The 23142-nt window shown below is 34.7% G+C and overlaps 2 protein-coding genes across 2 annotated transcripts; both read right to left on the bottom strand.

Moving 5' to 3' along the window:
- Positions 1-411: 411 nt before the first annotated feature.
- Positions 412-4564, bottom strand: LOC143549371 (uncharacterized). Its single transcript, XM_077040275.1, has 2 exons — positions 4235-4564; positions 412-602 (listed from the first exon to the last, which is right to left on the bottom strand). Exons 1-2 carry the CDS (start codon positions 4544-4546, stop codon positions 417-419), a joined length of 498 nt encoding a protein of 165 aa, XP_076896390.1. The 5' UTR covers positions 4547-4564; the 3' UTR covers positions 412-416.
- Positions 4565-19604: 15040 nt separating this feature from the next.
- On the bottom strand, positions 19605-20108 carry LOC143549366 (uncharacterized). The gene has a single exon (XM_077040271.1). The coding sequence runs from the start codon at positions 20106-20108 to the stop codon at positions 19605-19607; it is 504 nt and encodes a 167-aa protein (XP_076896386.1).
- Positions 20109-23142: the final 3034 nt, after the last annotated feature.

Here is a 23142-nt window from a genome sequence, read left to right on the forward strand (position 1 = left end):
TAAATGAAAGATGTGATGTATCATTTGTAAAGTGTCAACGCGTGTGTGGTATCATTTATAACTAAATGGAACTTGGGTACAATATGTAAATATAATGTGTTGGAAGGTTGACACATACAACATGCAATATAAGTATATCCTAACTAGCTCATACTTCAAAACAAATTATAGAATGCTACACATGCCCAATAATATTAGAATCCAAGCTTAAAAGAAAATGTCTTTCATACTTACGGTTAGAATGGAATCCCTTAAATAACCATTGAAGCAAATTTAAAATGAAGATTAGCATACAGTCTAGGGACATATTTTTGGACTAACAATATATATACAAAATCAAACCCATTAATATTAGGGCTATACCCAATTAACTATCAGCCATGGAATGAATCCTCCAATATGAATTTGACTTTGACCTACGACATACCATGGTATGTTGATTGAGAGGTTGAATTTAATGTAAGCTTTGGATACGAGATACGTGGGTCATCCATCCATGGAACACGCTCGGATGGACATGGAACTGGAGCCGGTTGAGCAATGAAAGTCGGTATATCTTCTCCGGGCATCAACACTGAAACCTCTCTAGCATTTTCTGGTATCTAAAAGAATAAATATTACCAAATTTTATTAAACAACTATGATAGCTATTAACTAATAATATAAATAAATTAATAATGCGTACCGGTAACAAAACGTATAAATATTTATGCGATTATGATGCCTTTTATACATTGTACTTACGTATATCATATTAATCATACATAACCTTTTCTTGGCACTCAAAACTAACATTTTTCTAATAAAAAGCGAGCACTATTTTCAAAAAACAAATTCTATTATCGATGATTAATGTAATAACCATGAATTAGTTTTAGTCTAGTTTAGCGTAAGTTAAGGTATAAACGACAAACAATTTGGTAGCCACTAAGATAGAGAATCCCTAGTATATTTTACGAGGATAAATACAAAAAGTGTTGAAAATATATTCACACAAAATCATGCCTTGATTCATTCGGCTCCTTAAAATACGGCTTATGTCGGTTTAATCGGATCCCGACAAATTGATAATCGTATAATAATAATAATAATAATATCAAAATGTGTCAACAAGACAAATTTATTGATTTATGCATATATTCATCATCATCATCGTACTCAGTATATCCCACCAATAGCAAAGCTATGGTAGGGTCTGAGGAGGGTAAGATGTAGACAGCCTTACCTCTACCCCATAAGGATAGAGAGGCTGCTTCCGGTGAGACCCCCGGCTCGATAGTAGTTTTGCATCAAGCCTTGGACATAAGGCACATAGCACTCAATCATCGGGACCGGCTGATCGGTGCATGTACCCTTGTCTTTCGGCTATCAACGCCACTACATGATGCCTGATTAACCGTCCGTCACTTTTAACGTTATTTTCACGAGATTAGTAAAATAACGTCAAAATTAGTGCAATTTCACTTTTGCCCACCCGAGGGTTCACACATATATACATCATATGTGCGCACCACAAGCAGAGCTAGATTTATGCATATATTCAAAATATTAAATCGTACATAAGTGCCTAGAAATTTATCCACCCGAGATAATACTTTAGAATATTATTATTACATAATGCAATCACGATAAGTCACACGAATCATGATATTAGTGTGTATCTTTGAGTGAATTATCAGCCATGAATAAAAGAATGTGCCCTTTTATTTTAGTAAAGAAACATGAGCCCACAAGGAATTAATATAGCACAAGTTAATGTGACAATAAGAGAGTTGGGACCAATAAACCAGCTAGCAGTTTCTTTCTTGGACATATGAGGCCATGATTCAACTATCCTTGTCAACAAAATACAATAAAGAGGGAGCATCCACATGATCATAAGATTAATCAAACCCAATGCACAATACATTAAACACCACCCCATCCCCACACCCAACCACCCACCCCATACTTAAACAAAAAAAAAAAAAAAAACAATACGAACCCGTTATGCCTGAGCCAAATTGATACCTTTTTAGAACAATATGGCTAGACACCTAGAATTATGGATGCTAATGAAACCAGAATCTGATGCGAACACCCCGAAACTAGAAACATTTGTGACGGGCATAGGGTTGGGTACTTGGGTACAGGATTGCTTATGAAACTTTTCGTGGGTTTGTGATAGTTGTGGGATTTTATGATATACCCTTTTAGCTGACCCAATTAACCTATAACATATACCCGTTAATCTGATTATATACCCGACATGATTTTCTTTTCTATTTGTTTATTATAAAGACACACGACATATAATACACCCGATTATATTTCTAGTTTCTACCAACCCGGTATATTTTAAGTGTATATGGTATATAACATACTCAATTTCTTTTAAGTATATACGGTAAATATAATATGGGGGAAGTGAATACGGTGCTGTTAGTCGTCTAAGCTTACACGCAAAACCCATCAAAACTACGTAGTTTTGATTAAAATTTCTAAACCCAATTAATTAACCACTTCATAAAATTAATCCCCTAATTTTGTACATGTTTGTTGATAAGCATCTTCTTCTTCAATCCTCAGTTTGATCACATAGATAAACACAAGAATTTGTAATTTCAAATATCCGGTTATATAGTATAAGTCCAATCCAAAAGAAAGTTTTTATATGCATAGGAAATTAATTTGATTTTGGATTTCAAATCTAGAACTTTAGTTCAATACTTCAAAATCTGAACTGAATGCCAAACCTTGAATCTTTTGCTAAGACCACTACCAAATCTGAGAATAAGGTATGACACAAGTCTTCCAGCAAATTAATTTCAACAGCACATAAAGTTTTCCAAACGATTACCATCAAATTAATTATTATCAATTGAATAAACAGTTGCTATTAACTATATAGAATCTAAACTTGTGTCAACAGAGATTAGCGAAGAGTGTCCAAATAAATAAACCAAACTTTGATGAATAAATACAGAGTCACCATAAAATTAATTTCAACTATGAATGGACAAGGAAGTGATTTCATGAACTTAAGTGTCAACAAGCAGAGAAGGATAATACGAGCAAATTAGGGGCGTGATTTATGAAGTTGTTTAATTGATTTTAGGGAATTTTAATCAAAACTACGTAGTTTTGATGGGTTTTGCGTGTAAGCTTAGACGGCTAACAGCACCGTATTCACTTTCCCCATATAATATACCTAAAACCTGGAAATTTGCTCAATACCTAACAGAAATTACCTGACAGATATTCAAATATTCGATGGGTTTGAGTTGGGTATCATACAAACTTTTAAAATAAGGTATGGGCTTAGGACTCCCTAAACCTGTCAGAAACCCAACGCATTACCATCCTTAGTTAGAATAATCTAGTTGACAAGTACCTTAACTGACCTGGTTTTTTCACTAGCTAGGCTCAACACTAGTTTTGTTACATAGAAAGCCAAATCAAAATGAGTCAAACTCCAATATATTTTGCCATAAATATAGAAACAACAGATAAGAGGATTGAACAAAGGGCCCATGATATAACTTAGTAGTTAGAAAAACAAGAGACAAAAAAAAAGGCATGGGATTGTCTTGACAAAGAGGGCCATGACATGCTCTCAATCCTCTCTTTTTCCCATCATAAATCTATAAAAGAAAATTTGTTGTTGCCTTAAAGAAGTAAATCAAATGGAACAACACAAACTTTTCAAAAAAGCATCGAAACCCTACAAAAAAGGAATTAAATTTGTACCAACAAATCATTTTCATCCAGTTTATAAATAATTAAATGCCTAAATAGTGTATATTGTTACAGTTAAAGTTTATTGCAGTCAAGACTTATGACCAAGAGTCATTACTCCATTTGTCTTGTTACAATAATGACTTATGATGCCATTTCTTTCTAGTTTTTGATTGTCTGGTGACATAAAATGAATATTAAATAATTAGTTCCAACTTTTTAGGCACTTGTTTAAGCTAGAATTACCTATTTGTCAAGTAATAAAATTGTCATTTTTCCCAAAATATTTCTTAAATTATTGTTTAATTAATGAGTAGGTTAATGTCATGAAATTTTCTTAAAAATAGATAAATTAGCAAAAAAAAAAAACAGACTTTGTTTTCTCACTTAAATTGGGATTAGGCCCAATTATTATAAGTAATTTTATATAGCAAAATGCTGACACCAAATGGAAAAATCAAGAAATTAAATAAATGATGCAAATTTCTTCAAAAAATAACAAAAATAAAAAACTAACCTTGAGGGATGAGTGATGAAGTTTAGAACTAAAACCCATCTGAGAATCACCATCTCCGGCAGCATTCCGGCCACCACCACCACCGCCGGCGGCGGGAGACAGCACCGGCGAAGTGGTTCTCAAAAACCTCTCAAAAATAGCCATAACAAGAAACATGGAGATCAAAATTGCAGTGGCCACAAACCCAAAAGAGATTGCATTTACAGACTTATCAAAATGCCTCCAATTTGCATCTCTCTGATCTTGTGAGTACAATGATGGTGGCTCAGTTGGTGACAAGTAACCCCATTGGTGAAAATCATCTCGACCCATCAAGAAAGAGTTAACAAAGAGACACAAAGATTGTTAATTTGGTGAAAGATTGGGTTTGAATGGCATTATGATGAAAGCGTGTTATGAGGGAGGGTTTGGTGTCTGCAAATAAAGATGAATCACAAGGTTGAGGTTGAAGATGGAGAGCAGGTGAAAGCGTGAAACTTTACAGATGAAGGTAGAAAAAGAGAGATTTGGGATTTGGGTGAGACTGTGTGTGTGTGTTTTTCTGAGGGTGTGGATAATATTGTCCAAAGGTGTGTTTAAAATAGTTGTTTTAATATTATTAATTATGATAGTATCATAATAAATTCATTTTGATAGAATATTAGCCGTAGGTGTAAGGTTCCACTTATATTTGATTCATCGGGGAGAGACGTTTTTAATTCGTATAAATCGTTGGGTTAGGGCATAGAGAAAAGGAGCTGTTTTTCGTGATAGTGATTATAGCATGCTGGAGTATATGGAAAGCGAGAAATGAAAAAAGTTTTCAAGACGAAAGAGGTGAAAATAAAAGAGATTATTGGGTAGATCAAATCGTTAGGTTTCTTTTAGTATAATTAGTATAAACATAAATCTAAAAGGAAATCGTTAGATTGGTGTAATTTTAAATTTATGTATGGGTTTGGTTTAGTGGGTTGGCGGATCTCCTCCGGCTTATAGGGCTTGTTCGCTGTTTTTACCAGCTGTTTATAAAAGTTTAGGGTTCGGAAAAAATAAGGGTAAGATAACAATGGAGGTCTCATACAATTATTAAGGGTCTGTTTGGTATGAGGTAATGGAATGGACGGCGGAATGGAATGAACGTGGTAATGGAATAGACAAAAAAAATGGAATGAGTTATTACCATTCCAATGAAATGTTTGGTTATCATATGGGAATGAAATTAATTATGACGTTGCAGTGTTTGGTAGGTAGGAAAATAATAAAAAAATAAAATTAAAATAGTAGTGAGTGGCGGTGGTGGTGAGAGGTAGGTGGCGGTCGTCACATTGGTGGGCGGTGATGGTGGTTGGTGGTGGCTGGTGGTGGTGGGCGACGGGAGATGGTGGTGGTTGGTGGTGGGTAGTAGTGGTGGTGTTGGGAGTGGGTGGTGGCGGTAACGGTGGAGGTGGCAGGCGGTGATGGGCGGCGATGGTGGGTAGCGGTAACGGTGGGTAGTGGGCGGCAGGTGGTGGTGGTGAGGAACGGGGGCGGCGGTGGACGGCAATGGTGGTGGTTGGTGGAGGCGGTGGTGGTGGTGGGTGGTGGTGGTGGTGGAAGGGTGGTGAAAGTGATGTAGGGTGAAAGAGGGAATGGAATGAAAAATAAAACATGGGGTATGGATGGAATGAAATTGGGGTGTTTTAGAGGGAATGGAATGAACTAGGTATTGGGTCATTCCATTCCTTTGGTAAACCAAACACACTTTTCTTCTTTCCCTCACAATGGATCATTTCATTCCGCATTTCATTCCTGCATACCAAACACTACCTAAATAAATGATTATTCCTTATTAGTTCAGGTGTTATTGAAACATGGTGTTGAAAAAAAATAGCTATTTAAAAAGAAAAAAACAATACTGCTCTCATAATAATAGCTCCATAAAAAAGAAAACAGCTCCTAGATTAACTATTTTCAATTGGGGAATCGAAATATACTCCACCTTAATTATTTTGTTATTTAATCAATCAACAACCCCCAAATCAATTCACACTTTAAAAAACTTATTAAAAAAAATAGAAAAACTAGAAAGCTTTCTTTATTTTATTTTTATTTATTTTTGAAATAAAAAAACTACTCATTTTATTGTATATGTGAAGAAACACAGGTCTAATCCATACAAGAATTAGATATATATTTCCACCGGGTGAAGAGTAAAGGATAGAATTGGGTTATAATAGGTTAGCATTCAAGCAAAATCCGAGTTTGTATCCTGCAAAACAAATCGTCATGAGCTCGTTATGAGAAGGACAAGATGTGGGGTCTTCTCGCAATCACCCTACGACATGAGACACGTGGCCCATTCTGATAGGAAGTAACCATGTGTTGGGCCATTGGAGAATGTCTAGCTGTCTCCCTTTCATTGGTTAAACTATCACATGCTCTTTGTTGAGGAGGTAAATGTCATTGACAAGGAATCTTTTGAATATCAACTGTTTCCCCTTGCAAATGTGAAGTCGTCCTTCCTTTTGCCCGCAGGTATCTTCTGTGAGCTTCTAGAAGGATTATCTTGCAACTATTTACTCTTCCACCCTCGGATGCATCTCGCAGCCTACCAAGACCTATGTCCTTTTTCTTGCGGATGGCTTTTGCGGCTTCTAGAAGAACATTTTAACTTTCTGTTTCTTGGCGGACAACTCATGCGGGTGTATATGAGTGACCCACGAAAACGTTAAATGGGATAAGGGTTATTTGGGCCTTTTCCTGACCCTACCTCTATAAGTCCCCCAGTCCATTGTTTCTTCCGTGATGTATTCACGCGGATGGAATTTTTGACTTACAGTTTCCCTGGAGTGAAGTTGCCTCTGAATGTCTCCTTAGATAATTTTTTGATTATGATTTAATCGGAGGATTAGGATAAGCATGGAGCCTAAGATGTGACGGGTCTGATCTGAAGGTGTCAGGCGTCTATTCTGAGGTCTTTTGCAGATGTTTGACGACTTGTTTAAAAACTGCCCCTTCGCTTTTTCGCTTTTCCCCCTGACATGGCGATAACTCGTTGGGTCGTCGTTTCCTCTATCCTCTGTACACATTCTCATCGCAATAACTGCGATGGGTATAAATAGGAGAAACCCTTGATTTGTTTCATACGTTTGCTTATTCCTTCATCTTCTCTAATATTTTCTTTCCTCTCCGGATTTACTACGTGCCATCGAATCGAACCCTAAATCCATCACCATAGCTCGTTTTAACAAATCTCTTTTTGATTTTCTCATGGCTGGTGGTGAGAGGAAGATCCTTTTCCGACTGTGGATCTTATTCCGATAAATTGGAAAGAAAGGATTATCTGGACAACATCAATGGTTATGGGCTTGCCCCTGAATGGGAACCGGAGCTCCCTGTTGCTGGTTCCATCGTCGATAAACCTCCAAAAGGGAAGATGGCGTTATACGCCAAAGATTTTACTACCAGCAACCTTCGCCAGCCGATTACCAAGTTTTTGGGAAACCTTTTAACTATGAATGGTATTCACCTGTCCTAGATGCACCCTTTCGGTTTAATGAGGGTTTGTCACTCTGAGTGTTGCTATAGATATCAAGGCATCGTTCTGACAGTCGACAAGTTTTTGGTTTTTTACAAGTTGCAATGACACGGTAGTTGGTGTAATTGTACTTCTATTGGAAAAGGCGTAATAGGGACTGAACCGCCACGAAGCGCCCATGATGGATGGACAAAGTTTTTATGAATTCATGAAGATGTGATCCCGATTAAGATGGTCACCCGCCCCATGTCTGAGAAACTTCCTCACTTGCACGTTGCTACTTACATTGATCAACCTTGGTTTATTACATTAACTCGTATACCAAGTCCTATGCATCTTATGCTGGAATCTACACTTGTGCTCATGGGGATGAGTCATCTGTGGCCGTTTCCTGACTTTAAGCCTTATTATGCCAAGGCTGATGGATGTAAGTGCACTCAATTGTTATTGTGATTTTTCTGGATATTGTTCTAATTTCTTAGTTATCATTTCAGCGGAGGGAACTGTTTTTTATACTCTTCTGGATGGTGTCCCGGGCAGCATGAAGTGTTGTTCCGGAGATCCTAAGGCTCTCCCCATCTTAGACAAGACGCGAGACAATTTTTTGTTCCAGCAAGCTCTCCGTGCGAAAACTGTGGTGACAGAGACTTTTTCTTCAATAGGTGAGTATGATCTGAACCCTCGTCCTGTCACCGCCCATAATTCTGACGGGGTGATTGTACTTTTTTTTGTCTAGCGAGGAATCGTCGTCCCACGAAGAAGTGTCATCTCCCACTGAATTTTCCGGTGTTCTGCGTGTAATTGCAGATATAACCCGAAAAAGGAAACATCGCTCCAAACCTAGTGGCAGTAGGACTGTGAAGCAGAGTACTGTTGGAGGTGCCAACCCAGACCGTAAAGGGGGTTGGCTAGAAGTTATTAGTCTTGACGACGAGGTTCAAGCGAACGAGAAATTGGCCCGCAAGTGGAACAACCTGCTGTAACGCATGTCTCGAAGGCTAAGCCAAAGAAAGTTCGCCTTAGTGAATGGATAAAAAAGGTGGCGGGAGCACCCAAAAGTACGGTTTCTCGTAGTTTATTCAAACTCTCTTTCCTGGCTGTTATACATTCTCCTTTAGTTTATGACATGTCTTACCAAGAAAACTACATAAGGTGCCTCTAAGACAATCGTCCATCGAGAACCCTCTCCTCCGCCCAAGGTGGTCCCGCAAGCTGATCCTTTGCTTGGCAAGGGAAAATCTGTCAAACCAAATCCTTCAAGGGCAGATGGTGAACAATTTTCTCAGTTTGACCCACAATTCCAAGAGGACCAACCGCCACACTCCTCCTCGCTACTTCAAGAAGGCGAAGGAGGATCTTCACGGGCAACAGATGCTGATTTCTACGGCCGCTCAAATCCTCAAGAAGACTCGTTCGTCCACTGACCATGCTGGAATTTAGTTCAAGGTTCACGTTTTACCAGTATGGATGCTTGTCGTGAGTTTTTGGTATTCGGCATACCACCTGCTGAACGCACTTTTCAATGCGGTCGTCCCTGCTTTGACTTGGTTGATGGCTTCAATTACAACCTTGCTAACATCGTTTCCTCTAGCCAAGAAATTTATCGAGAATGGATGTCAATGGGAGAGGAATGGAGATCGATGAAGAATGAAATGAAAACCCTTCATGAAGAAACTGATAAATACCGCCAAGAAGCTAACGCTGCCAAGTGGAAGCATGCAGATGCTGAGAAGGCTCTTGACTGCTATAGAGAAGCAAGTTGCTACTGCCAAAGCTTGGAAAGGGGTGTGTGAACAACAGAATGCCACTCTTAAGCCGCTCGGAAACAAACCGGTCAGAAAGAGGCTGATTTGACCAAAGCCTTAGAAGCCAATTCGTTAAGAGTTAACGAATGTGCCTTACATTTAGGCGAATGAGCAGTTTACATTAATTACCAAATTGCCCTTGATACATTAAACTAGTATAATAATACATTATAAAGACTGAGACTTCGAATCATGTATCAGCAGGGTTTGGTCTGGTTCGTTTCCTGGTCCTCTGGTTCTCCGATTTGGCTTGTTTTTGCTTGTTTTTCACCCTTCTTCGCTACGAACAAGTCCCGGAACTTAAAATATACAAATATGTTAGTAGTATACAAATCTTGGATAAAACCGCGCAAAACTAATAAAATATTAAATAAAATATACACGGAAATTCTATATATTTATCAATATATCAGTAGGTAAACACTAGGCCAGCATTTAAGACTACGTCATTTATCAATTACACATTATTAATAAATGTTTCTCTATATATAAAAATAGTTAATAATAAATTAGGGCCTTATGTTTTTGGGGACAGCAAGCCCTAGCTTGGTCCAACAATATTATTGGGCCGCCCTCTGTGTGTGTGTGTGTGTGTGTATAAAAATGATAGGGCTACAAAACTATTACACCCCTAAAATAAAAATTACTCCTTTTCTGACGTGGAGTCACGTGTAAAAAATCGCTCCCAATTTGTACCCCCCCCCCAACATAGCCGAAAAAACCATAGTAAAAGGTTGTTTATGTGATCTTCTGAAAAGTGCTTACTTGCTTATTTGCTTTTTAAAAAGCAAAAGCTGTTTGGTAAACATAAATTGATGTGCGTTGAAAAGCTATAAAATAAAACTTTTACAAACTGTTTTTGCTTTTTAGAAAGAAATTAAGCACTTTTCAGAAGCTCACCCAAACACCCCTTATATCTCGTAAATTATAAAGATAATATAGTCTGTTAAAGTGGGCAACAAGACTCTCTAAATTAGAGAGTGGTTGCCTAACACAAAAGAAAGTCGTCGTTGTTAAAAAAAATCTCATAAATTATAAAACTATTAGTAGGGTCTGAGGATGGTGGGATTCAGACAAACTTTTCTTTTAACCTTAGGGATAGAGACTGTTTTCAAAAAGACCTATAGCACTAATAACAAACAGTTTCAAACCAAATATAGCGATAAACACACATAAAAAGGTAACCTAAGGGTACATATGTAACACCCCGGCTAAAGCGGAAACGCCTGAGTGTGACGTACAGATTGCTCAAACACACGTGACACTATTAAGTGACCATAATAACATTATTTCATTTAAATCTTCATGTAACACAAGTTTATCAAAGAATACAAGTTGTAACAAACAAATAAACATGATAAGTTGTTCTTTGAATATCCTATAAGCATGCTATGTGTCTTATAACTTTCATCTTCGTATCTTTACACCTGTAACATATGTATAAAATAAAGTCAGCTATGAACATAGATGGTGAGATTTCCACAGTTTGATATAATACGTAAAAATCATACAATTCATGGACAAGTGATAAACGAGCAAGTAAAGTCCTTTCCAGTTGGTATCAACCAACGTACTCGGGTAATCGCACAAGTAAGGTCCTTTCCAGTTGGTAACAACCAACGTACTCGGATAATGAGGCCCTTTCCACTCGATACAAATGGACCTGAGTGCAAAGGGGGCGTATGATCATACTTATTGAGGCAACCACTGAGCAAGTAATTCTGAGCAAGTAATCAAGTAACACACAAGTCCATATAGTGAATTGTAGTTTGTAATTGAAATCATAAATACTTGAAGTTTTATAGGATACATATGCTACCCCAAAATATGAAAACGTTTAAAAAGGGGTTGTGAGAACCTCATCTCGAATGCGAAGATAAATTTGTAATAAAAGCCGATAGCACAATAACGAAACCGAAGCGATCGAAAATGCGTTAAAGAATCCAAAACGATGGAACTCCTCGAGCTATAAATAAAATAAATACGAATATTTAAAGACCAACTAACGGGATTATTAAAGTTAGTTATTGTCTAATTTTATTGGAAATATATTATTTAGTTTTTAATATTTTAAGGCATGGATTTAATATTATTTTTAGGCTTAACGATAATTTTAACGGTTTATATTATTTTAATGTTATCACTTTAACACCAACATGAAAGTTATAATAATACATGGTATGGGTTTCGATTGATAATTTTTATCTCGAACAAATAAGTAAGTTATTGGATTAAAACTAACCAAATGTAAATCTAATGAATTATAGTTAACGAATTAAAGTTTAACGATTTAAAAGCTAACGGATTAAGATTCACGAATTATAAACTATCAAAAGGATTAAGGTTAACTAATTATAAACTTAACCAATTTTAAGTTATAGGTTACGTTTGTCGAAATATAAATTTAACAAATTGAAATAAAAGAATTAAAGTTTAACGATATAAAAGATAACGAACGAATTTAAATTAACGGGTTGACGTTTGTGAAAGTTCGGTTCTTAGATGGGAAAAGGTAAAAATTTATTTAGTTAGAAAAAAATGATTTTATTTGGTTTATTATAATTTTTAATAATTTAATTTGATTAATATATATATATAAGAAAAGGTTTAAAAAAAATAAATCAGAAACGGCCTGACTCTCCTTCTATTCATACCCAGGAGCACTAACCAACTGGCCTAGTTTGTTGATTGATTTTAAAACATAAACAAAATAATATATATTAACATCACTATATTCATCTTCAACCTATAAATCCTAGGATTCAAACCTGTTAATCCGTTCTATGTTTGGTATAATTGTTTTAGGGGTTTTAATTAGTGGCTAGAAACTATGCAAATACATATAATGTTTACCTCTGAATGTTACGAATTGATATAGAACGACGGTTGGCCGGAGTTGACTTTGACGGATAATTTACGGGTTTTGGAGCGTATCTTAGATGAATACAAAGAGTGAGACGAGTTTAGTACAAGTTTTAGCATCTATATATAGTGTCAATTGAACGAATATGATTAAATGTTCATTAATTGGGTTTTGCGAGATGGCCGCCTGTTAAGCGATGATTACGGGCATGTTAATGGTAACCTTGACGCAATTAAACTGTTGATTATTCTTTTATATTGAAGACTAAAGCCGTTACATGGTTCAATCGAGTTAATCCGCGAGATTTATGGGTGTTTAAAGTTCCGGCCACCGCCACCGTCGCCGGACGGTGACCCTTGCCGGAAAAGCGTGATCGAGGGAGAAAGGGACGGCTGGGAATAGTTATTTTATTAAAATATTGTATTTTAAATCTAATTTACAATTCTGGCCCTTCATCTTTGATTTTACTTTAAAACAAGAATTTAACTTATATTTACAATTGGACCTTGGACTTTGAAAGTTATAATTTTAAATATGCATTATATTATACCCGGATAACGCAACTTGTTCAACTTTAGTATAACACTTTAAATCCCGAAGTTTCGTTTATTGATCGAAAACAATATAAAATGAACGAACGATGATCGTAAATCGAATGACACGTAAAATACATGAATCGAATAATATATGTGTATATTTATAAACAAAAACCGAAAATTTGAAACGGGTCGGATTTTCGGGTTTGAAAAGTAATGAATGTTACAATATATAAAGAAAAGAAGGGGATGGGATAACATACAAACTAAATTTTTGGCACAAAATGTGCGCAATGAAGGAAATTAGAAAAAAGAGCGGTGACAAACTTGTAATTAAATTGACACTCAAATCCGACCTAAAAAAAACAAAAGCAACGTGATGCGAATCTCATATCTACGAATGAATTCTTCAAAAATCCACCAAAATTAAACAAGAAATCAACGGGCAACATAACGTAATCAATTGTATAGTGTTTAATTGAAATAACTAGGGTATATTGACGATTTTGCGTTTGAGTTTCGTTTTTAGTAGTATCCTTTATGACTATAGTGTAATTATTTTCTAAAACTAGAGTAATTTTGATTTAAATTATGATGGATATTCTAGTAGAGTAATTATTAAGTATAACTAGAGTAACATAAATTACGTTAATTAATCTTGTTATATGCTTGGGTTGGATTAGTATATGGCTATATAATTATGTTAGATATATAATAATTTATTATAGTTGTATACTCTAGTGTAATTATATGTTTGGGTTGGATCAAAATCTAGTTACATAAGTAATTACTCTACTTATAAATATAATTACTCTATTTAATGGAGAATAAAAATTTAATAAACTACTGAATGATGATGCGATTTCAATCCATACAAAAACACAAGTAACTAGTACATACTCAAAAACAATTACTCTAGCTATGCACATAATTACACTACTTATACAATTTATAATAATAATTAATTTATTTGTAGACTAATCATCTCTTGTACCTATAGTAATTATAGTATATAAATAGAGTAAATATCTTTGTTATCATGGTTTTTTAATTACAAGTCAATTGTTTCAACAATTACTCTAGTTATACACAATAATTACTCTACTGATAAAGCAACCATGATAACAAAGATAATTATTATATTTACACATGATAATTACTCCAGTTACACGATATAATTACTCTATATATAAAACAACTTTCGTAAGTTCTTATAACAAGAGTATTTATTTTTATAATAAGTGTAATTATAATACAAATCTTCTTCTTCTTTTTCTTAGAACAAGCTTTTTACACATTTGATCGATTTCGAATCAAGCTCTTTACACGTTTAATCAATTTTGACCTTCAATTGAATGAAATTCTTTAATCACAAAAGCTTCAATTACTCAGATTTTGAATCTTTGTAAATCACGATTGAATCAGGCTCTAAACATGTTTAATTGACTCTGAACCAATATATCTATAGGTTTGATTATCGATTTTGTATCAAGCTCTGTACACGTTTCAATTTTGAATCAAGCTAGGTACACATTGAATCGATTGCAACCTTTAATCAAGCTTTGTAATGGCAAAACTTCAATTATTCAGATTTTGCATATTTACGTGAAGAAATCGTTGTGGTTGATTAATTGCGAAATTGCCATCGTCTACTTACTTGATTCGCACGTTTAGTACAAATTTTTTATTTGTAGTTGATCCATCTCCAAGAAAAGTAAGTCTATACCACAAAGTTAAGAACAAAATGTACTATACCTTAAAAATCCTTAACATTATTCTCGTGTCTCCACGAATCCCTATCATGAACCTGAATCATGTCCTCAGAAAGGTGAAACTCTAGCACATCCTGCTTAATCCATTCATCCAAGGTTATTTTGAGCCTACCTCTACTCCTCCCTTCCACGGTTAAAGGTTTCACTGCTCTGCTGGCGTTGTTGACTGTCTTCTTTCACATATCCAAACCATCTCAATCTCCCCTCCTTTATTTTATCTGATACACTTGTAACTCCTAATCTTTCCCTAAAAAACTCATTTATTATCTGGTCTCACCTCATTTGCCCATGCATCCACCTTAACACCCTCATCTCTTCTACCTCAATCTTGCATGTCTGTGTATTTTTAATGGTCCAACATGATGTTCCATACAACATAGCCGGTCTAAGTACAACCCTATAAAATTTATCTTTTTGGTAATAAACTAATGCTTGTTAACTTTATTATTATCTAGTAAGATTAAAACATGATGGTACCGCAAAGCCTAGATTAGGTCAAGTGGCACCTTACTGGTTCACACAATTTGTTGTTTTTTTTTGTTATGTTTTACTTTCGATATGGTAATGAACGTAATGGAAATTAACCGAGCGCAATTTTTTTTGTTTTAGTTCTGATACTGTAACAGAAGTTTTACTTCTGCTACTGTGACGAACGTAATGGAAACCGACCGGACACCAATTTACTAATTTTTTTGTTAGTTCTGATATCGTAAAGAATGATGAAAACTGACCGAAATCACAGACTGAACACCAATTTCTTTTTTGTTTTTGTTATGGTACCATAACGAACGTGATATACTTGTCGAATTCTCTTAAACTTATTGCCTCAACGCTTGTGCCCGACAACGTTTGGATTTGACCAACGCCCGAGTTTTACAGACTGATGCCACTCCATTGGTCAACCTCAATTGTTATATTTTTTGTTTCAGTTTCGGTACCTTAACGAATATAAACAAGCGATTTTCTTTAGTTTCAAACGGTAATAAACAAGACGGAAATCGACTGAATTCACGTAGATTCGCCGCCCTCAATGCCAGTGACCGATAACACTTGGGTTTTACTAATGCCTGAGTTTTACTAACCGACGCTACCCCATTGGTCCACCTTAATTGTTGTATATATATTTTTGTTTTAATTCTGGTCGTAACGAACGTTACTAAAACCGACCAAATTTACGTCGAGTTAACGCTCTGGTTTTACTAACGTTGTTATACCACAACGAGCATAGCTACTATCGACTTAATTCACATTAATTCGTTGTTGCAACGCCCGAGTTTTGCCGGCCAGTTTCTCAAACAATGCACTGGTAAATCACTAATTTATACAAAGAGTAAACTTTGAATGTCGTATATGAGGTTTGGTCATTTTGTTCAAAAGTTTTTTTTTTGTTGGAATTTAACCCTTGTGTTCCCGGTTGTTCTAATTTTCTCCAAATCTGTAACTCTATCTATTTTAAACGTTAAATTAGGGACATTTTGTCATTTTACATTTGCAGATGAAAACGACAACTATGACCAAACCTTATTGATGAAAAAAAAACTTTTGAAAGCTCTGAAAACAACACTCACCCTCTCTTCATCATCCAACCGCCTCCTTTTTTACAGTTTTGGTCATATTCACCAGCCAATTTAAGGGTGTACATGGGTCGATCCGGTTTGGTTCTAGGCTTAGACCAAAATTTCGGTTTTTGAGTTTTTAAAAACTCTTCGTTTTTGGCGTTTTGGGAGAAATTAACTAGATCTATGAAATGAAGTGATTTTCCTTCTCCTATGTTCAATCTTCTATCATTGTTGTCTTATCACAATGTTTGAAAATCGTTCATTTTCGGTTTATGTATTCGTAATAATATAGTCCCCAAGTATTGGTGAATTCGAAACATATTGTTTAAGCTTAACAAACGGTTTGTTTTAACACGTTAACAGACCCTTGATCCTAACTGAAACATGTGGACTAAACAACAATTTAACACCTATGTTGCAAGCAAGGCCGCTCTATCACAAACTTGTTTAGCCCATCCGGACTATTATATAATTACATGTGTGGTTTGTTGTGGGTGCGTACTAGGACGTATAATTGATCGTGGGGCTGGCTACATACAGATTCATAAAAGTTTGACCGATTACTGTGTGTGCGTCAGTTTGGTGGTCCTGTGGCTCACGTGCTTATGCTCTTGATGAAAAGTGAAAACACTTGGTGGGTCACGTGATTGAGACCCTCCTTTCCTTTCTCTTCTTTTGAGGGATTTTGACGTTTAAATACTTGGATTGGACCTTCATTTCAAATATGGGCCCATTACGCTAAGCCCAGTTAGTTAAGTTTATTAAAACCAACCCATTGCCTTTTAGTAGGCACAATTTTCTTAGAAGAAAGAAACCCCAAAGCACTTGCATAAGTCTCCTTTTAAATTGAAAAGAAAAAGAAAAACAAATATACCAGGAGGATTGGTTTATATGGACATGATGATGAAATATACGTACACACATTTAGAGTTTGTGTATCGAATCATAAGTATTATCAGAGCTTAAAAAAATCAATCTTAGTGGTATATTTTACTATTTGTGTTAACTAATGGTATTTTTATAATATACTTCTTGTATGTTTGAAAAGGTTGGATTAAAGTTCTTACATGTTCATCTGTTTATGTTTGTGTACGTACGTTCAATATATAAGATGCTTTAAATAGAGAATCTAAATAAACGCTTGTACTTGGTGTATGAAAGATAACATGAGGTAATTGGATAGAAAGATAATATGAGGAAATTGAACAGAGGAGAATTACACTTGTTTGTATATCCTTTTTCTCTTGTTTGTTCAATATGAGGTATTTGGATAGAGAAAGAGAATTACACTTGTTTGTATTTCCTTTTCCTCTTGATTGTTTAGGTTCGGGCTAGAAGGTTCCTTTTTTGTAACTATCTTATTTATCACATTTAAGTGACAATAACAAGTGTTTATGTGGTAAATTATGTGTAGAGTGGGGTAGTTTAAACACATGAAAGTCGCCGTTCTAAAAAAATTATGATTCCAACAACATTAACTTTTATTATATATATTTATGGAGATAGAAATGTAGAGTTATATATTAGTGCGATTCGTATATGTCAAACTGGTGCACATATAAATTATAAATGATATAAGTATTCTAAAGGATAAATTTTTTTATAAAATAAAAAACCAGTTATTACTTGTAACATTTATAGAATTAGTTGATCATAAAAGAAAGCGACATAAAAAACATGTAGCAAAAAAATTAATATATTTACTGATGTAGTTCACTATGAAAAATTAGTAAAACAAATGTTGAGAACAGTAATGCATAACTACGATTCAATGTTAGGTTATATAAGAAATACCAGACATTACATTACATCTTTTACTTATACACGGTATAAAACATTGTTGGAATTATGAGAACTACAATATATGAAGACGACACAATGTTAAGCAATCCAATAACAATTATAAGTATTAAATGCATCTTCTTACCATCATATACTATATTAGTTATAAACTTATAATCACAAATCTAATGTAACTACATTTCAAAGTAGGAACCAACAAAATGTACGTTGAATATTATATTATTAAAAGCCAAGCATCCTCGCCAGCTAATGGCGTGTTAAACACGTATAGACGTTGCTGTTAACTTATTCATTTGAAGGTTCAATAGCACAACAATGCTTGAATTATTGCATGTTTCACCAAAGTAAGAGGTATTTGTAAGTACAGACCCGAAGTAAACACTTTTAACATGTGTTTCTACTAGCATATTTTGACAAAATAAAAGTTCTTAGTAAAGTGATATTTATGGTCTTTTCTCAAACTCCTCAATATCTCTCAGGATAAAATGTATTACAAACAACGAGTGTACACTGGAAGTGTTGCTTATTTTATCAATATTAGTCGTTATAATAATAAGATCCAAAACAACTTATAAACGTCGTGTACCTATTAGAAGGTGCGAAAACATACAGGCCAATGCATACAACATGTACTTCATTTGTATGATGAAATATTTAAGGACATTCAAGAAGTACAAAAAAGAACTATGAGAACCTCAATAAGAAATGAATATTAGTTGCAATGGGCTGCTAAGAAAATTTAAGACGATGAGTTAACACCCTGCAAACAAGAAATAAACTGGGCATATGTCCCATAATTTTCCATCTATTAATTGTCATGAAAATTTGCAAGCATTAATTAAATAGGATAATTCATGATATGACCTTCTCCTAAGGTGATATCGTTGCACAACATCACTTGCGTGATTGATCTTGCGAATCAATTATACACAATGATATATCTTATGATCTTAAACACCTATGATATTTTGGATCATCGTACTTACATGAATTAGTGTTTTGATATGGTTTATTAAAAAAAATACTAAATAACCACATATTATATTAAATTTGATTGCTAAATGCACGTTATGCTAACACTATACGAACATAAGGTGATACACAAGAGGTTATTCACGCACATCATAATATTTGCAAACCTTAAAAGGAATAAAACGAGATGCAAGAAATAGAAAGGACACGCATCATGGTTTCACATTACGTTTGTCTAGCCTAATTAACCTGTGACACGGCTTATGAGTATTATATCAAATCTTAAGGAATCAACTACTAACTTATTTTGTATTATATGAAACTTGACAAATACATATAGAAAAACACATTCAAATTGTATAAATTCTATTAGTACTTTTTAACAAATTCAAAACAAAAAAACGACATCCAACGACTGAGAGGAGGTGTTGACATCGCATATATCTCTCTCATATTTGGCTAGTATTGTTATATTAAGACAATTTTGTTTACCATTTTTTTCCACCACACTTATTTTTATATTATGCTTTAGAAATTAGAACATTAACTAAAACAGTACCCCTCTTATGGAAGTTGAACGACACAGCAATGGCTGCAAAGCTCCCTCTCCCCCTCTACTTGAACCGGCTCAAACGTCTCCCATTGGTTGCTCATTGTTGACGTGTCAAACCTATGAACCAATGACATAGTGCAACACGAGAACTGGTCTGCGGCGGTTCTATAACCGGCCAGGAAATACAGGTAACTACCGATAGATGCCATTGTTAAGCATATTCGTTCAAGTGGCTCTGAAGTTTGTCCTTCGTTCATCCCACTTGGTGTGCAAGAAAACGATAACAAATTCTTCTTCATAGATCCTCTGAGAGGATACCATATGTTAAGGTCAGGATCGTATGTCTCGATCTGACCTTTCCAAAAATTAAGGCAGTCTCCTGAACTAATCAGTTTGTCATCTATTACGACAATCTGATTTGGGGGTATGTCTAGCTGCCACATACCCGTGACGTGGCACCACTTGTCGTTTGCCACGTCATACACTTCAGCTGAACAACGGTCCATAAAGGGCATTATGTTCCTCGTGAAACCTCCAATAACGTAGAATTTTCCTTTCCAAGTGACACCCACACACTTATATCTGACGGTGCTCATATATGGCAAAGGCGTCCACTTGTCGAGTAGAACGTCATAAACCTCAGCAGATGACACGCCTATCGCCGTCCAAGGTGGTCTGACCTCCCGCCACGTAGATCTTGTTGTCACAAACCGAGCATGCAAAATTGTGCCTTGGTGTAATAAGTGGCGCACATGTAGCCCATTCTTTAGTGACAACATTGTAACGTAACACTTGTGACCGCACCTCAGCATTGTATACGCTACCGCCAACTATATAAATCGATGTTCCAATCGAGACCATTGCAAAGTTTTTCAAAACACTGTTCTCGGGTATCCCAGGAACAAAAGACTCGTGGCTCCACATGTTTGTTGAGGGGTCATAACAACCCATGACACAAGAAGTGTTACGGTCATCTATATGAGCTTTGTAAGAAAATACCGCATATATGCCATAAGCGGGCTCCGTTCTTATAGAGGATACCAAGACTGATACGAGTGATGGTCTGGGAAATTTTTCAGGAGACGCGGATGAAGATGGTGAAGTGATGGATCCCATTGAAGCAACAATTGCGATTATTGATGCTCGGGCCTTGAATATTGTTGTCAAAGTTTCAATTTATGAGCAGAAAATTCAGAGCTTTGGAAACTTGACGGATGCAACAAGAAGATTGTCTTGGTGATGAAGAAAACTATGTTTCCTTTGTTGCTGTAAGCTTATAATCTTTATGAATCCTTATTGTCTTTAGTCTTTGGTTGGTAAATACGATGTCGACACATTCCACAAAATCTTAATGAAGAAAACAAAGTACATTGCATATTATTATTATTATTATTATTATTATTATTATTATTATTATTATTATTATTATTATTATTATAAATAATTGAATTAAATGAGTAAGTGAGTCTCAAACCTACTAGGCTACGATATTGATTTAAAAGATTCAGTTTCTATCAATTAAGCCAAGATCATATGTATTATATTCCATTCTGGTTTTTTAAATACAATTATAGGAAAAAGCTAAAAAATAAAATAAAATAATACAAGAAGTGTGAGAAGGATTTGTGTTAAGACAAAACTCTTTAAAAAACAATAAAAAAAATCATAACTCAAAAAACTATATGTAATGAAAGAATTTAAAAACTAAAATGTTTCTCCATAATTCCCGCTAAAAAAATGACGAAAAGACACAATGCCGAGAAAAAAGATACAATTATGAAAATTAACAAAAGACATATTATAAATAAATAAAAAAAGCACAATAGATCACAACATATAACACAATGGCAAACAAAATATAACACAATGTTGAGTAATACATACAATATCAAGAAAAAAAACACAATCAATGACGAAAATAAACAAGAAACACAATGATAAATAAAAGACACAATGATCTTTTTTTTTAACGACTAATTTGGATCACTCATGAACCACTGGAGTATCATCGTGCCACCAGTGGTATCACGTGATCATATCCACCACCAAGCTACCAATTCAGGAGGAAACTCAATATTTGAGAAAAACCCACTCTTCTGAGATTCGAACCCAGGACCTTATGGTCACTAAGTCTTATCCCACCACCAAGATACCATTAGAGTAGAAGTCATTTGCACAATGATCTTTTTAATGATCTTTTACCATTAACCTTTTTTTATTTTTATTTTTTTAGAATGAGGAAAATGATAGTAACATTTTTGTATTTTTACCTTTTTTGTTTTTTTATTAAATTTTGAGTTGTGATTTTTATTATTATTATTATTTTTTTCGCTGCAAATATTTTTTATCATTCTTATTTTTGTTTCCCTTTGTGCAATTACTTGACCTTGCAATTATATGATTACTTGTATATATAACAAGGAGAAAACTTTTAAAATATTAATATTAAACTGGTGATGAGTCATGAAACACACGTATAATTCTCCCTATTTTTCCTTAATTTGCAGTGATTTAATAATCGTTTTTTAGTTATTATTTGATATTTGTAGATTTAATTATATTTTGCTTGGTTTTTATTTGAAAGTTCGTATTATGGAGTATAAACGAAAGATTTTAAATGAAAGTGGAAAAAGAACGTAGGAAGAGAGTGAAAGAAAGCAAGAAACAAAAGATGTTCGAGAAGAAAACATAGTTCCGTGTTTAAATGAGAAGAATAACATACGTGTGGGATTAAAGATTGAAATGAGATTAAAAATGGGACCTGGATGCATTTTGTTAATATTCACGTCCAAATTCATAATTAATCTGGACAATCGCCATGTCTTGCGAAGAACCAAGGGACATGCCTAGCGTTGAACGAAGAATGTGAAATCTTGGGAAATGACCGCAACTATTTTGTTTCTAGCGAGACACACGAAAATCCTAAAATTCGGCAAAAAAAATCCCTAAAAAACCTGTTATAAATATTTTAACACATTCTATTTGAGGGAGTTAGTTTTCAATAGTCCCTTTGGGGTGATTCTGAGTTGGAGAAGGCATTCGGGATCAAGAATTGAAGACCAGGGTCAAGAATTGGGTCTATCAAGCATTCAGTTATTGATTCTTCGTTTGATCAAACTTATTTGACAACATGTTCACGTTTTATATGACTTGTATTCTATTAATGCACATGGTTCTTGGCTGATCATTCATAGCTATTTAGGTTTGATGAATATTCGTTAAGTTTTGGCCTTTATCAGTTTTATGTACTCAGATTGATGGGTTAATGTTATTGCAAACAACTTAATTACAGTTGATCTGATACATATGAGTATTTAGGTCTGATTTTGTAACATCCGTCTTTCTAGATAAATAATAATAAAAAATTTTAATTATTACTCCATGTTATTATTAATTACTTTAAATAATAATAAGTTGAGTGATGAGCTTATAAATAAAAACATGGATTTGAGAGTGGTTATGGGCTTAAGGTCCATAGGCTTAATGTATAAATACCTTTTAAACTTTGCTGAACCCTAGATCTCATATTCCCAAGATCTTTTCGTATTT

The sequence above is a fragment of the Bidens hawaiensis genome, unplaced genomic scaffold (genome assembly GCF_021521415.1).
Source record: "Bidens hawaiensis isolate Kalapana, Puna unplaced genomic scaffold, B.hawaiensis_p1.1 tig00015551_1, whole genome shotgun sequence".
In the NCBI taxonomy this organism is placed as follows: domain Eukaryota; kingdom Viridiplantae; phylum Streptophyta; class Magnoliopsida; order Asterales; family Asteraceae; genus Bidens; species Bidens hawaiensis.

What these genes read in the sequence shown, in the direction of transcription:
- LOC143549371 (XM_077040275.1), bottom strand. Translation starts at nt 4,546, where the DNA reads ATGGGTCGAGATGATTTTCACCAATGGGGTTACTTGTCACCAACTGAG. An exon ending in TTCATCACTCATCCCTCAAG is followed by an intron (nt 603 to 4,234) that starts GTTAGTTTTTTA and finishes TTATTCTTTTAG; the next exon opens with ATACCAGAAAATGCTAGAGA.
- LOC143549366 (XM_077040271.1), bottom strand. Translation starts at nt 20,108, where the DNA reads ATGCCCTTTATGGACCGTTGTTCAGCTGAAGTGTATGACGTGGCAAAC.